The following is a 14,844-nucleotide window of genomic DNA, read 5'->3' on the forward strand; positions in this document are numbered from 1 at the left end:
TTGGTAATCTAACCCTTTTCCACATCTCTGCTGTGCTGGCAAATATGGACTGAGTGGAGGGCGAGTAAAATGATCAATGTGACTTATTCTTCCTCCTGGATCAGCTAAGCCCTACCTGCCATACAGCTAAGCTATGTTACTAGACATGCTCCTTGCTGCCCTGCAAGAAGCCCTGCCCATCCCTTCAGCACTGCCATATCGTTTCTTTTGATATGTCTAATCATCTGTTTCCTTCCTTCCTTCCTTCCCTAAAAATCACCTAACACTTCTCTCTTGCACATCAGAGCATGGAATAACAAGTCCAGCCTTCAGTCCTCAGCATTAGATAGGCACAGGGGGAGGACCGGGATGGCATTTTCCTGACTCTCATCTCTGCCCGGCCACTTTCCGCTCCCCCCCTTGTACACCTTATCAGGCAACAGCAGCTGCGTCAGGAGCAGCCACTGACCTTGGGCAGCTACAAAGGCTGGGTCCATATGTGCCGACGTCTTCTTGTCTTGCCCAGCTGTTCTGTGATCTCCCCAGGAAGAGACAAGTACAATCTGTCTGTGCTTCACATATTCCTCTCAGCCATGTGATTTATTTCAGCATTAGCATTCATATGTGCCCAGTTCCAGAGCAATTCTCCTTTCCTGGAGGACAGACAAGGTGACATCTCATGCTCCTTTTCAGTTCAGTGGCAACCAGCCATGTCATTTTGCCCACAGAAATCGCTGCCATTTCCCGTATTTTGGAACGCCTTCCCATATTTTTTTTTTCATTCCCGTATTTGCAGTCTCCCACAGCTCACCTTCCCCCCGCCAGACACTACATAGCAGGACAGCAGATACCCTCATCCCTGCTGCATCTTCACTGGTTCAGGTGGGACCTGCTCCAGGGTTCATTCCCCCTGGAGCCTTTGTTTCATAAAACAGCATCTTCCCCTTCCTCTCCAGCCACTGCTTCCACAGAAACAGTGAAAAGCAGCCTTAAGACAGGGTGGGGGTTTGGGGTGTTTTGCCCACAGCTGTATCCCAGTTACTCAGAGGGAGGGTTAGGGACTCAGCAGCCAGGCCTGGCTGGCCAGGCTGTCAGCAGAGTAATGGCATCATCTAGTGGTCAGAGGAGCCCCTCGCACGGTGCATCGCAGGGAGCTGGGAGAGACTTATTTTCTCACTCATGAGTTGAAGTTGCCAAATGAGACGGGGATGCTTTTAAGGTGAGAGTGCAGGGGAGGGAAACCTGCGCAGGAAGCTGCTGGAGGGCCTCAGGAGCCCCTGGCTGGTGGGACACAGAGGGGAGCTGGACATTCCCTGACACCGCTAGGAAACATCTCCTCTCCCCACCTCATTTTTTAACAGAGAAATAGCAAAGTGGACAGTGGAATGAAAAACCACTTTGTGTATTTAGCTGAGCACTGCCATCTAATTTTCTAACCTACTCCTTTTGCACCCTGGGTCAAGTAGGCCATGGATGTAAACACCAACTCATTCTTCATGTGAATCCTAGCTAAAACTTCCTGGGCAGCTTCTCTAGCATTTGTAAATGACACTTATAGAAATTAATCCAAAATAATATTCTACTAGAAAAGACTAGAACACAGACTCAGTGAACCCACCTCACTGATTTTCCCTACTTTAAATTAAAAAAAAAAAAAAAAAAAAGGATGCAAAACTTTCCATTTCACCCCAAGAGTGGACTCGCAGCCTTGCCAGGGCGGAGTGCACTTCCGATTGTTATCTGAGCGTGAGTCAGTGCCTTTCTTGAGCAATGCAGCCTTTAACTCTGCATTTCCAGGGCTTTTTATGTTTCGTTTAAAAATAAAAGCAAAATAAAATAAACTTTTCCAACCCTGATATTTTGGTACAATTATATTTACTCCAGCCGAATCTTAACTTCTCATAATGCAGTTCTTCCTGTGGGATTTAGCTAATGTTTGCAAAGCACTTGATTTATGATGAACTGTTGAAAATTATGTTTAGCCTGCTATACAGCTGAGGGTCTGCTGTGCTTTCAGCATTATTGTTGTTGTCAGACCATTTCTTACCTCAAAGACCCCCATCCCCAGAGTCTTCCTTCCCAGCTTTCCCCAGCACAGTTGTAGTACTTGCTTGGGAAGCAGTTGTATCACAACAATATAAAGAAGACAAGCAGAGCGTAAGTTTACTTTCCTGCATTGGGTGCTGTTGTTTTGGTGACATTCTATTCATTACACATCTGTGGTGTTTATTTCCCCTCTCAGGGTGCAGCGCTTTACATTGATTAATTCCAAATGTTTCCTGGTTTTCTCCAGTCCCTGGAGGACTCATGTCCTCAGGCTTCGGGTACACGTTGTCTCCCTTCCCCTGTGGCCCTTTCTGCTGCAGCGTTACCCCCAAATGCTGTGTGACAATGACAGAGATCTCATTCATCGGAGGCATCTGCTCAGGGCATGTGAAGAATGAAGTTTCTGTTTAGTTGATTTAGAAAGCCTCCAGCCACCAGAAGGCTTGGCTTGGCTTCCAGGTTGTGAAGGGAAGGAAGATGGGGAATGGGGGAAAGTACATGCCATTTCCAAAAAAAAAAACCCTAAGCGAAATCCCACACCTAGGAAAGTCAAGCATGTTTCAGCATGGAGGAGAGTGGTGACTAGAGATGTTGGCAAGGACGTGGAGACACAAAGCAGGTCAGTGTGAGAGGTGAGTTGGAACAGGCATCAGCCACCAGGAAATCTCCTTACTAATGGTTGTTTTTCCCTCCTGTGGCAGGTGATGGACAGCTCAATGCCCCTGATCGGGGAGCATGTGGAAGAGGACAGACAGCTTATAGCCGATCTGGTTGTTTCCAAAATGACTCAGCTTGTCATCACTGCTGGATCTACACCGTCTCCACTGAGGCCTTGGGTATGAGTGAATAGAGGCCTAGTTGTTTTCTGGAACATTTTTTCTCTCTCTGCTCCCTGTGGTGTCAGGTAATCGGTCCCATATGGGAGTATATTGGATAGATTGACTCCTGCTCTTCCAGAGAAGTATCTCATAGACTCTTTGCAGTGAGTGCCCCTAAGAAACACCTCTCTCCCCCTTCCTCTCCTTCCATATGACCATGGCATCACACCAGTGGCGTGATTCATACATCTAGACACTCTGGCTTGCTAAAGTCATAGATTCATATTGAAGACAGCCATTTTCAGAGGTGCTTGTAATGCCCAACTTCATCTCTGTCTAATACTGTCCCTCAGGAGAGCTTTCAATTCAGTTTTTGCATCCCTGATGAAAATCTGTGCTTCCCGGAATGGAAAGAGGGAATCTCCACCAAGAGTTGTTCCATTCCTTACTGCAGCCTTTCTTCTTTGGAGATGCACTTCACCACTTTCATCAGGAGGAGCCTTGACTAATGCTGAATTCATATAAGAACCTGTCATGTTTGCATTTAAACTGACTCAGTGCTTCTCATGTACATTCGTTTTGAGTATGAAATGCATCTAATCTTAGTGCCACATTTCTCAGTGGCAGTTCTGTAAAAATGAAACACACAAGAACATAATCTGTGTATCCAGGTATATGCGCTACACCTCTTTCAGTATCTACTAAGAAGCCAAGCATGAAGGTTTGAGGACAATAAATCTGTATAAAAGAAAGGACAGGAAAAAGGCAGAGGGATAATCCTGACTGCAATGCACTGGAACAGTTTCCATTTCCACTTGAGACAAAAAAAATGGGAGAAAGGACTTTATAGCTCTCTTCTTTTGTCATATGACAGCCCACTCCCGCAAAACCAGGTCCCCAGCATGAAGAGCATTCAGGGTAACTCCAAACCAGATTTTAGCTAGAGTGAGGGGGTAAACATTTAATAGACACTAAAAATGCTTTGAGGCAGGGAAAGTGATACAGAAGGGACAGGATTTACTCTGGCCAAAGCTAAATCAACAACTGCCATCTGAAATAACCAAGATACAGAGTGTATAAACTAAGAGCAAAGGGGAAGCCAACAGAAACTGAGAACACAAGCAGATGCATCTGTTGTCTATGTAATAGACTGGTACAGGATTGAATCGGATTACAACAGACCTAAAATAGGGCCAAAATAAGAACAAAACAAATTGTCTTGGAGCGATAGGATGTCAAATAGAAGAGTTAAATAAGAAAAGGGTCTTCATCAAGTATACAACCTACAAATACCTCTGTACAAAATCAAGAAAATTAAAACCACAAACACGTTAACTAGGGTGTTCTGCCATAGAGAAAGATCTTGGTACAATAAACATTGCAGAAACTGCACAAGCTACAATTATAAACATAATGCTGTAACACTTAGTTACATGTGAGGCTGGTGAGATGCAGAACTAGAGCCACAGGTGAAGACTTCACAGAACAAAGAATAACAATTCTGAATAGAAGGACAGCAGTACTGAATACATAGAAATAATAATCCTTGGATGTCCAAGAAAAACTGAGAAATTACGAAACTGAGTGCACAGCACTGACAGAAGTGGAAGAAGCAACGAGTCATAATAATGTGAGACTACAGCTATGAAGATGCAAGTCAAATAGCGCAGTGGGACAGCAATTCAGAGGGAGTTCCCCACTGTGCATGTCTGCTTTCTGGAACTGCAAAATCCGAGTGCAATAGGAAAAAAAACCTAACCTTAAGAAACACCCAGCTACAAATGCAGAAAGTTAAAATATACTATTAGGTTTGATGTCCAAGGGACAGAAGTGATATCAAAAAGTAACAGTATGACACAAACAGTTAGAAAAGATTATTTTAATAAAATGAGAAAATTAATCAACTCCCTAACATTAAAAGTAAAGCTGTATGGATGTTATTTGAGAGACCATTGTTTTCCAGAATGTATATATGCATTTCTGATCTGCTCCTGAACTAGGAATGCAAGAAAAAAAAACTTCTCGAGTTAAGTGGTAAAGTCATAGAGGACTTTCAAGATATACAGAAAAAAAAAAAATGTTCCAAATTTGGAAATCTGACATTTAAGATGACCTTTATGCATCACCATGCAAGTAATAAAAGAAAACGTTAAAAGGATAGAAATTTATTTTGAAAAACAGATAGAGGGAAGAATGAAACAAATTATTTGAGTTCATCAAAAGATGGAACCCCACCAAACAGTTGGGGGCAGGCTCTATGGATCACCCAAAGTTAAGGGAGAAAAGGAAGACAACAGGGACAGTGTTGTGATTCTAGTAAATTTAATTGCTGAAAATGGGGAACTTCTTAAACTAGATAGACTTTTTCCTGATAAGAAAGACAGGAGTGAAAGCAAAAACAGTGATTAAATCAGTGATGACTGATACTTTAAAAAAAATATTAAGCCCCCAGATCCAGGTGGCTACATCCAATGAAGTGAATTTAGGAAGTGACTAAGCTGCCAAGAAAAAATGTGCAATTTCATTAGAAACAGTTTTTGCTCCAGAGGACTGGTGTATAATAAATACAAAATATGTGTTTAAAAAGTTGTAAGAGTCATGGACCTTACGAATTATCTCAGACAATAATTTAAAAAATAATACAGAAGACTAATAAACGAACATAACCATGGCTTAAGATCATCTACCACATTTTTTTCCAAAGGAAAATGTCCCATTACCTTTTGATTCTTTTCCCATCATTTCTTTGAGAATTATTTCATAAAGTAGTAGATAACAGGCAATCAGTCAAAATAATGTAGCTAGACTGTCAAAAAGCCTTAGGCAAGGTAACAGACAAGTATTATTAAAGAAAGCAAGAAGGGAGAGGCTAAAAGGCAGTTTTGTTGTGGAGCAGAAGCCAGCCTCAGATAAAGATACGAGAAGCTTTAATTCTTGCAAACAGCTAGCAGAGGGGATACGTAAAGAATGCTAAGCCTGGTCATGTTGATAATTGGTTTAGCTGAGCCCAGGACAGGAAGAAATTTTTTACTCTGAGGGTGGTGAAACACTGGAACAGGTTGCCCAGAGAGGTGGCAGATGCCCCATCCCTGGAAACATTCAAGGCCAGGTTGGATGGGGCTCTGAGCAACCTCATCTAGTCGAAGATGTCCCTGTTCCATGCAGGAGGTTTGCACTAAATGACCTTTGAAGGTCAACTAGTCTATTGAGTCCAACACAAACTATTCTACCATTCTAAGATGTTAATGACAATGTTTTTTTCATGGCTACAACATGAAACCTGGCTTCATGGCTACAGCTGTGGTTCTCTCCTCCCATCTCTGCCCCAATTCCATCCCTTCCTGTCACTGTTTCCCTTCCAAAGGCAGAAGACTTTGGGCTGGCCCTCATCTCTCAGTCTCTGAACCTCAAAATCCTGTTTTGCCTTCATCTCTGAGAAGCCTTGGGTTGGCTGTAGGCAAAGGCAATAGAGGTGAATATGAGACCCGATTCCCTTTCTTTGGCTGATTTGATCAGGATGCCTCACAGCATTAGGACAGTAAATTTCCACCAACACTAAGGGAAGGCTTAGTGTCCCAAGCAATGTAGGACTAGAAGCCATGAATAGAAAATTCCCAGGTTTTCCTCCTCGTCCATTTGGCAAGTCCCAAAAAAATAGTGTAAAAGATGGGATGGCAACCTCATCACATTTATGTTAGTCAGTTGAAACTCATTTCAATGCTTTCAACTATGAAACACTTCTTCCCATTTCCAGAATAATTTAGGTCATTCTTCTGACCTTCCAGGAGCCTTGAAGATCCTTTTATCACCGTGTTCTCCATGTAAATAATCCAGCACGTACCGGCCTATCTGTCTCCAGCTTCCCCTGCTTTCATAAACAATTTTGTGTAATAGGCTTACTCAGACTTTCATTAACCTTGGACTGGCCCTCTGTGCAACAGCTCTGTGTTGCTTAATCTGTTTATTAAAATATCTGTCAAAAAGAGTAAACAGTCAGAGAGAAAAAAGTGCAGATGGCACCAACCTATTTGCACTAGTCAGGAGCAGGGATGGCAGTGGAGAACGACTGACAGAGCTATGTGTGCTAAGTAACCACAGCAAATGGAACTCCATATGGAAGACTGAAAGGTAAGCTAAGCTAGGGGTAGAGAGAGGAGCAACATAAACAATCTGTAGACTTTGCAAGTGGCCCTAGCCAAGTCCCTTGAGAAAGACACTGTCACATACAGGCTAATGAAAACCATTGCTCAGCCTATGGTTGTGTTGACAAGGGAGAAGCAGGAAATCAGGATGCAGGAGAAATGAGCTCGTGCTCTATACAGCGAACCCAGATACCGCTGCGTCTGGGATAATGTAAGCAGATCTGCATCTGGTATCTGCAGAAGGAATCACAAAGCTCAGAAAGAGAAGTGGGCGATGAAAACAATTAGGGCCTGGAAACATTCCCACAGAGAGACCTAAGGGATTCAGCCTCCTGGCTTTAGAATGGGGGTGAGTGAGAGAGAGGGCAGTAAAGGTTTGCAAAATAATGAATGGCCTAGCAAGGGGAGGTTGTGAGAACTATTCTCAGAACAAAGCAATGGAGGTAAGAAATGCGAAAAGCAGTGAGGCTGAGAGCTGAGCAAGACTCAAAGGGTCTGGCTGTAAATACCAGAACAAAATATCTGGAGCTGTTGCAAAGATTTTGTGGAACAGATAGTAAGCTGCATGTTTCAGGGTTTAAGCCGGCCCTTGCTTATTAGCAATCAAGAGGAGACCCCTTAGGGTAAAGAGGTGATTACTCCATAGATGTTTCCATGGCTCATCCCTCCTTCCTTCAGAACATCTGGTGCTGGCAACTGTCCAAAATGGGAGATCGGACTAAGAGACCCCCTCTGGCCTGATACATTTGGTAATTCCTGATTGCCTACAAAACATTCTAAATTGTAACTTCATTATTCCCTGTAGCAAACAACTTCTGTACTCTTTATTACTCAGCTCCATTTTAGTCCCATGAGATTTTACCAGCCAGATGCTGGATGTGTGTGTGTATTTAAGGAACACTTCATGACTCTGCAGTTCCTATATTACCTCAGGGCTTCTCTTTGGGGACTCTGTACTAACTGGAATGGCTTTTTTTACCTCTAGCCTCCACAAGTTCAGCCTGCGTCAATGAAATCTCAGACTGGACCTCAGCTTGGACAACTGTCCCAAACACGGCCTCCTCCTCAAGGTACAGTTCGTCATGCCCCATGACAGTGTGGACAGAGACATGAGTTTTCCTTCTAAATGAAAGCTATTGGGGTAAAGGTTTCACTCATTTTTCCAACTCACTGACACACAGGCAGAAAATCTAGTGTGCTATTAAAGCAGCTGCTATCATATTCCACGGCAGCTCAGAAAGTGGCGTCAAACTTTGACAAAGATACAGTTGACACTGCTGGTACGACTTAGCTCAGCGAAGTGTGGCCACTTGAACTGGTGCTGGAGCAGGATTTTGGGCACAGAGTGTATTTGTGTTTGCAGAAAGCTGTAGAGGCTACAAGCATTAAGAAGTGATGGGAAGATGCTGGTGCTGTCAGGCTTGGAACAGGCACCAACGTGGTGATACCAGCACCCTTGATTCATCTGTCCAGGTGTTCCCCTGTCAACACAAGCACACCTCCAGCTCCTCCTGACAGTTGAAACAGATCTGACTTATGTGGTTTACACTGAGGGGATGAAGCACAGGGCTGCCCTGTGGGTACCCAGACCGCAACAAGCACTCAATTCACATAACGAATTAGACTCTCCTTCTTGCCACCTTTGTCCTTTCATTTGTCCACCCCAATCTCCTACTAAACTAACACCCACCTCTAATTACATTTCCCTCATTGGTCACAGTTTTGCTGTATATAAAATTTGGTATTTCTGATACCAAAGGCATGTATGTAATCTTGGCATTTTATGCTATTACTGATATGATGACCTAGGAATTGCTGGCCTTGCAGGATACTTCTTCCCCATCTGTTTCCAGTACTCCCCTTCAATTCTCTGTGAAGTTTTTTCTCACATAACTCCCCCTTGACCATCTGTGGAATCCAGCCAGCCCTTACAACACTATCTGTAATTTTTGTCAGCTTCTCACACTGTTATCTGTCATGTCCAGCAATTTCTCATGTCACATCCAATTAATTTCCACATCCTCTTCAGTTTTGAGAGTCTGCTACCAACACCTGCTGGTAATGCTGAAACAGATGTAAGGATAGCAGCAGGGTGCACTCTCACACCAAACTGCTGACCCCATGAAGAGACTGCTGATCCAAACCAGCAGATACAGCTTTCATTTCCTCCAGAGTTTGTTGCCCAGTGACTCTTCCTTCCCAACGCCAGAAGTGCTTGCCAAGGATAAAAAATACACATGAAAGAGTATAGCATGTTGAAGTTAATCCCTTTGGGGAGAGTGGTAGAGCTTCTTTAGTGCTGAAGGAGGTAGAGAAATGGACAACAGCTCTAGACACGTGGGCGTGACACCAGTGTTAGGCCTATAAAAGAGGTTTTCCCTTGTGCTTCTGCATGAACCTACTCTGAATAGTCTCTCCCCTTAGCAAGATGCTCCTTGCTTGCTGTCTACCACATACACTTCCTCATATTTATGTCTACGTGTCCCTTTCAGGTGGACCACGCCAGCCTCAGGGATCTCAGCCTCCACGGACAAACGCACCACCACAGCAGCGGCTCTCTCCTCAAGGACAGCAGCCCCAGAGTCCCCAGTCCACTTCACCTCAGCAACAAAGGTCACCTGGATCTCCACAACAAGTCCGATCAGCAACTGGGTCCTCTCCAGTCCAGGCTTCCAAGGCAGGAATGTTCCCTCCACAGCAGCCTAGACCTCCAGCTCAAGGTCGGGCTCCTAGCCAGCCAAGCCCCACCGAAACGTCCAAGCAGCAAGCCACCCCACACCCGCATCTGAAGTAGGTGCTCTGTTAAACCACTAATATCTGTAGATATTAGAATAAGGTACTCTACTCAGTAGAGTACCCTGAGCTGGCATGAAGAACGTGTCACCTGCTGTTAGGCAGTAATCCGTAGGGACAAAGGTCTGGACAACTGTGAGCCACTTCAGAGGTATATATGCCTAGGCATAACAGGCCACCATTCACCTGTTGTCAGGAGGAACAAGTTGTACTTGACATCTCTAAGATTTCACATTCTTCCTTTTGCTCATGCGCTCATATTTTGGGTGTTTCACCCTGGCCATATCAACACAGCTACTACCTTCCCAGCAGGGTGTATACTCCCCACAGGCTGTATTCAGTACATTATTGGCCGGAAAGCTCATCAAGAGTCATTCCTTCACTATTCCCTGAATGCAGGAGCCACACAAGGTTCTTTACTGGGCTATTTTTTGCAATTGGTAGCAAAAAGGGGCAGAGCAGGAGGCTGTGTAAAAGCAGCACTACTCATATATATAAAAGTCCAGATGGTGACTGTATGTTTAAGTGCTCTTCTGGATCAGAGCACACCACTGAATTACTGTGGATCTTTGTCAGCAGCCTTTGCTGCCACCCTTCATGGAACATATATGGCTGGCACCATGGCAGGAAAGATTGGCAAAAAAATCTTTGATGTTAACAAAAAGTTGACATAAAAGCAAATTGGTATGAGCAGACCAGAACAAAATATAGTCTAGGAATGAGAAGAGAGTTTCTAGGCAGCAGAGGAGCGATGTTCTGGAACAGGTTTTCAGTGATGATGTCTACATTAGCAAGGCCAACCAAGAGCAATGTACCTAAGCATCAAAATGCTGGTGCGGAGGATGCAGTCATCACACTATGTATATTTCAGGTACTTTAATTCCAACTCTGATCTTGTGCTGAATGCCTATTACTGACCAGGATAAACTACTCAGTGACAGAGCATGGTAGTGGGGAAAATCAGGAGATTCATATCAAAAGCACAGTCCTGATCTGAACGTAAACACTAGCAGATACACACCCAGCATGAGCAGTGTGGCCAACCAAAAGACAACACAGCCTAACACAACTGATAGTCAGAGCAGACATGCCAGGGAGGGCAAGCTACCAACTTGCCAAACCTCTCAGGGTCTCACATTTGAAAGGAGAGGACCATCATTCGTGGTACGGCTGATGAGAGACAGGTGACTCTCAGTATGAATCCATTCTTCTGTAGTAGTAGTAAAATGCCTTAAACTGTTCCTCACAACAGTAGCACCAAATGGCAATTGCATGTTTTTAATCAGATGTTTTCATAAACACTTACTAGTCTGGTCTGTGATCAGTATCAGCCACCTGCCCATGCCCCATCCTCTCTCCTCCCCTACCCTCCTTCCTGGATGTCTTAGCATATGGAAATTGTCCTTGCTCACCTCTCCTTTCATCCTTGAATTTATCCTTGAATTTGTCTGTGTGATGGAACATAAAGCATCACTAACCAGTCTTGAACTACCATCTTCCCCTGCTGACTCTGAACTCCGTTTTCCATTGCAGCAAATCGCAGTCCCTGACAAACACCTTCAGCATATCTGAATCATCTCCGCGGGGAAATGCTAACGAAGATGAAGCAAAAGCTGAGACCATCCGCAATCTGAGGAAATCATTTGCTAGCCTGTTTTCTGATTAACAGCCCTGCAGCTGGATCTGTGCTTTTGTCAGTCCTCAATCTTCATATCAGCGTACCTGATGTCATCCTGGAATATACGCAATGGTACCCAGCGATTTACAACTAACACCTGGGTAAAGGGAATTTAGAAAACTATAGTTGTTTTCATACAAAGAGAATATCCTAATAACGGTCTGAAAAGTAACTGTATAAAAGTGACACTATTTCATTGGTTTTTGTGCATAATCAGAATCACATCTGTTCAAATGACTGAGCTGTAAAGCAAATTTTACTCTTGCTAACCCCTGTGGAGTCAACACAGTTATGACAGTGCAAACTAGATTTTATTTTTATTTGTATATAGTAAATACAATTGCTAACTTCCAATTACTGAATCCTTGTTGACGTTGAGCTATAAAAATACATAGGCTTATTTCAGAAACGTGCACAAAGATGGAGTCAAGAATAAGTATTAATTGACTGATAAAGTGAGCATGCTTAAGCATGGAAACACAGTGAACTGTGAAACTTCATGATACCAACTTTATAATTAAAGTAATTTTTCAGAGCAAATCTATATTCAAATTAAATACGGCACCAGGCATCAGTAAGTGCCAAAAATCACACGAGCAGATCATCCAGATGGACTGCTGGTTTATTGCAGACCACTCTGCTCAGAGCAGATAAAATGTCTCTGTTTCATGCCTTGCATTTATGTCCCCTGAACATGATTCCTGAGTTCTGAGAGAAAAATGTCATGTTCTAACCTTGTAGCCTTAGCTCAAAAATAACCTGAGAAATGGACCTTCCACACAAAAAAAAACCCCAACTTCTTCCCCTGCCCCTGGAAACACCAGAGTTCACATTCACAGTTCACACAAATTCCAGACAAAACCCAGCTAAACTCCAAGCACTTGGGTGACTTGGTCACATCTGGCTAAGTGTGTCCCCTAGGAACGTGCTTAATTAATAGCAGAGCTGATGAAGTGCACATACTTCTGTGCTGAGTGTTCCATAATACCGAGCGGACAGAGAGATGGAGTGAAATCCTGTCTCCCTCCTTGAACTCCCACTGGCTTCAGTGGAGTGAGTGCAAAATGAATGCCAAGTGACAAACCTGCAATAGAACAGGAAAACTATCCTTTACAAATAAGATGAGCTGGAGTCCATCCAGAGACACCAAGCCATGGGAGGGCATGTATGGGATTGCCCCAAGCAGGTAATGACCACTATTAGTCCTCCCTGACCACCTCCAAGAATTATTTTTCCAGAGAAGGCAGAAATGGAACTTTGCCAGGTGTACTTTTCCTCTAAGCCTGCATCACAGAACAAACCCATGCACAAGCACATATACTAGAACTGGGACATGGCAAAAAAACCAGGAATGACACAAGCTACATTCACAATTGAAAAAAACACCTTGGGTAAATCAATGTGTAGATGGCTATTTCAACCAGCTGAGAACCAACCCCTTGCACTGTGCTAGTTCTATTTATAACGTACCTAATGCAAGCGCCAGTCCCCATCCCACCTCCTGAACCTTGCTTCAAGTTTTGTGAAGTACTTTAGAATCATAGAATAGTTTGGATTAGAAGGGTCCCTTAAAAGTCATCTAGTCCAACCTCCCTGCAAGAGGCAGGGACATCTCCAACTCACTCAGAGCCCCATCCAACCTGGCCTTGAATGTTTCCAGAGAAGGGGCATCCACCACCTCTCTGGGCAACCTGTTCCAGTGTTCCACCACACTCATTGTAAAAAAATTCTTCCTTATATCTAGTCTAAATCTACTTCCTTCTAGTTTAAAACCATTACCCCTCACCCTATCACAACAGGCCCTGCTGAAGAGTTTCTCCCTGTCTTTCGTGTAGGCCCCCTGGACGTACTGGAAGACTGCTATAAGGTCTCCCCTGAGCCTTCTCTTCTCCAGGCTGAACAACTCCAACTCTTTGAGCCTGTCCTCATAGAAGAGGTGCTCCAGCCCTCTGATCATCTTCATGGCCCTCCTCTGGACTCGCTCCAACGGGTCCACATTCTTCTTATGTTGGGGGCTCCAGAGCTGGATGCAGTACTCCAGGTGGAGTCTCACCAGAGTGGAATAGAGGGGGAGAATCACCTCCTTTAGTCACAAACCGTGCATACAGCTTCAAGGCCAGACTTCTGGCTTTGTGTTTCTCTTAGCAACTTCACATTGATGGCACTTAGGAATGCCAAGGGAGACAGGGAGGTCAGTAAGTTAAAGACATTTGAGCCAATGGCACAGATCCTCGCTGTCACTTAAACTGGGAGATCCTCAAAGCAGCAAAAGGAACAGCAGCATTTGCCATCTTGGATCTTATGATTCACTGCTGGGAATAAAGCCAAACAAGCAATTCCTTCCTGCATAGCACCTGTAACGAACACCTAAATCCAATGCAGTCATCTGGACCTTGTAAAACCAACCCCTGAGCAGGCCTTCACACATGTAATGGTTTTTATGCCCTGTGCACTTTCAGGAAAGTAACAGCATAGCTTTTCCAGGTTGGAAGGCTCTCAAGGGACTCATCTGGATCAATGATTTATACTTCAAATTCAGTATTATAGAACCACCCTATTCCCTGATGATTTATCTTTTTTTTTTTTTCCTCCTCCAGTTCTGTGTTGTCCTTCCAGGTTTGCTAAGCAGTTTACAATGCAGCATCATAAATACATGTCATTGCCTGAGAAAAAAAACAGGCCCTGCTGCCTTGCAGTCTCCAGGAGCAATAAAAGAGTGACAAATGGCCTTGAGCGAGCACTGTCCCACTGGCAAGAACAATAGCAGATTAACAGGCTCCAGTATACGGAGAGGAGGTAATACAACCCTGGTGGGAGAGGATTTCCTTCTGTAACACTTCCCTCAGCATAGTTTATGCCTTTCCCTACTAAATGGTCACCAGAGATGCAAAGACAAAAATAAAAGTTTACTGCCAGAATCCTCAATTGCTCTATCCTCTGAATCTTTTTATGTCTCTCTTACCAACACAACCTATATAAAAAATAACTTAACTAGTGACTAGTATGGCATGGCCCCATAAATCAACCCCAGTTGAAATCACTGAAACCACAACGGTTGGATCATTTGCTGATGCTGCATTTGAACGGAGCAGGGCTGTCCTCCAACGGACCACAGTAACAGGATAGCACTGTTGACCTGATCCCCAGCAGTGATTCAGATCTCATTTGCCTGCAGCTCCCAGCTATCATCTTTCAAGGGACAAGCAAACAGAATGACATCTCCACCCCTCGTAGCTCCAGCTTGCAAAAACCAAGCAAAAGCCACAGGCACTCTCAGCTTAACTTGGTTACTTCTACAGTTCCTGAAAAGCATCTTCCGTTCTATCCAAAGAAGTGCTTTAACAAAAACACTTCCCACATTAAAATGATGAAGCTCTACACTGTGTCC

At 43.9% G+C, this 14,844-nt stretch overlaps 1 protein-coding gene across 2 annotated transcripts in view; it reads left to right on the forward strand.

Moving 5' to 3' along the window:
- Positions 1-11,810, forward strand: part of SYN3 (synapsin III) — a 204,293-nt gene extending 192,483 nt beyond the window's left edge. For both annotated transcript variants that reach the window (XM_086753814.1, XM_086753806.1), the window contains exons 11-14: positions 2,727-2,861; positions 7,971-8,055; positions 9,478-9,775; positions 11,312-11,810. In XM_086753814.1, the coding sequence (XP_086609940.1) occupies positions 2,727-2,861; positions 7,971-8,055; positions 9,478-9,775; positions 11,312-11,444 (651 nt within the window). In that variant the 3' untranslated portion in view covers positions 11,445-11,810. The remainder of the gene's footprint in view (positions 1-2,726; positions 2,862-7,970; positions 8,056-9,477; positions 9,776-11,311) is intronic.
- The last annotated feature ends 3,034 nt before the right edge of the window (positions 11,811-14,844 follow it).

The sequence above is a fragment of the Chlamydotis macqueenii genome, chromosome 1, assembly GCF_036417535.1.
Source record: "Chlamydotis macqueenii isolate bChlMac1 chromosome 1, bChlMac1.mat, whole genome shotgun sequence".
Lineage (NCBI taxonomy): Eukaryota > Metazoa > Chordata > Aves > Otidiformes > Otididae > Chlamydotis > Chlamydotis macqueenii.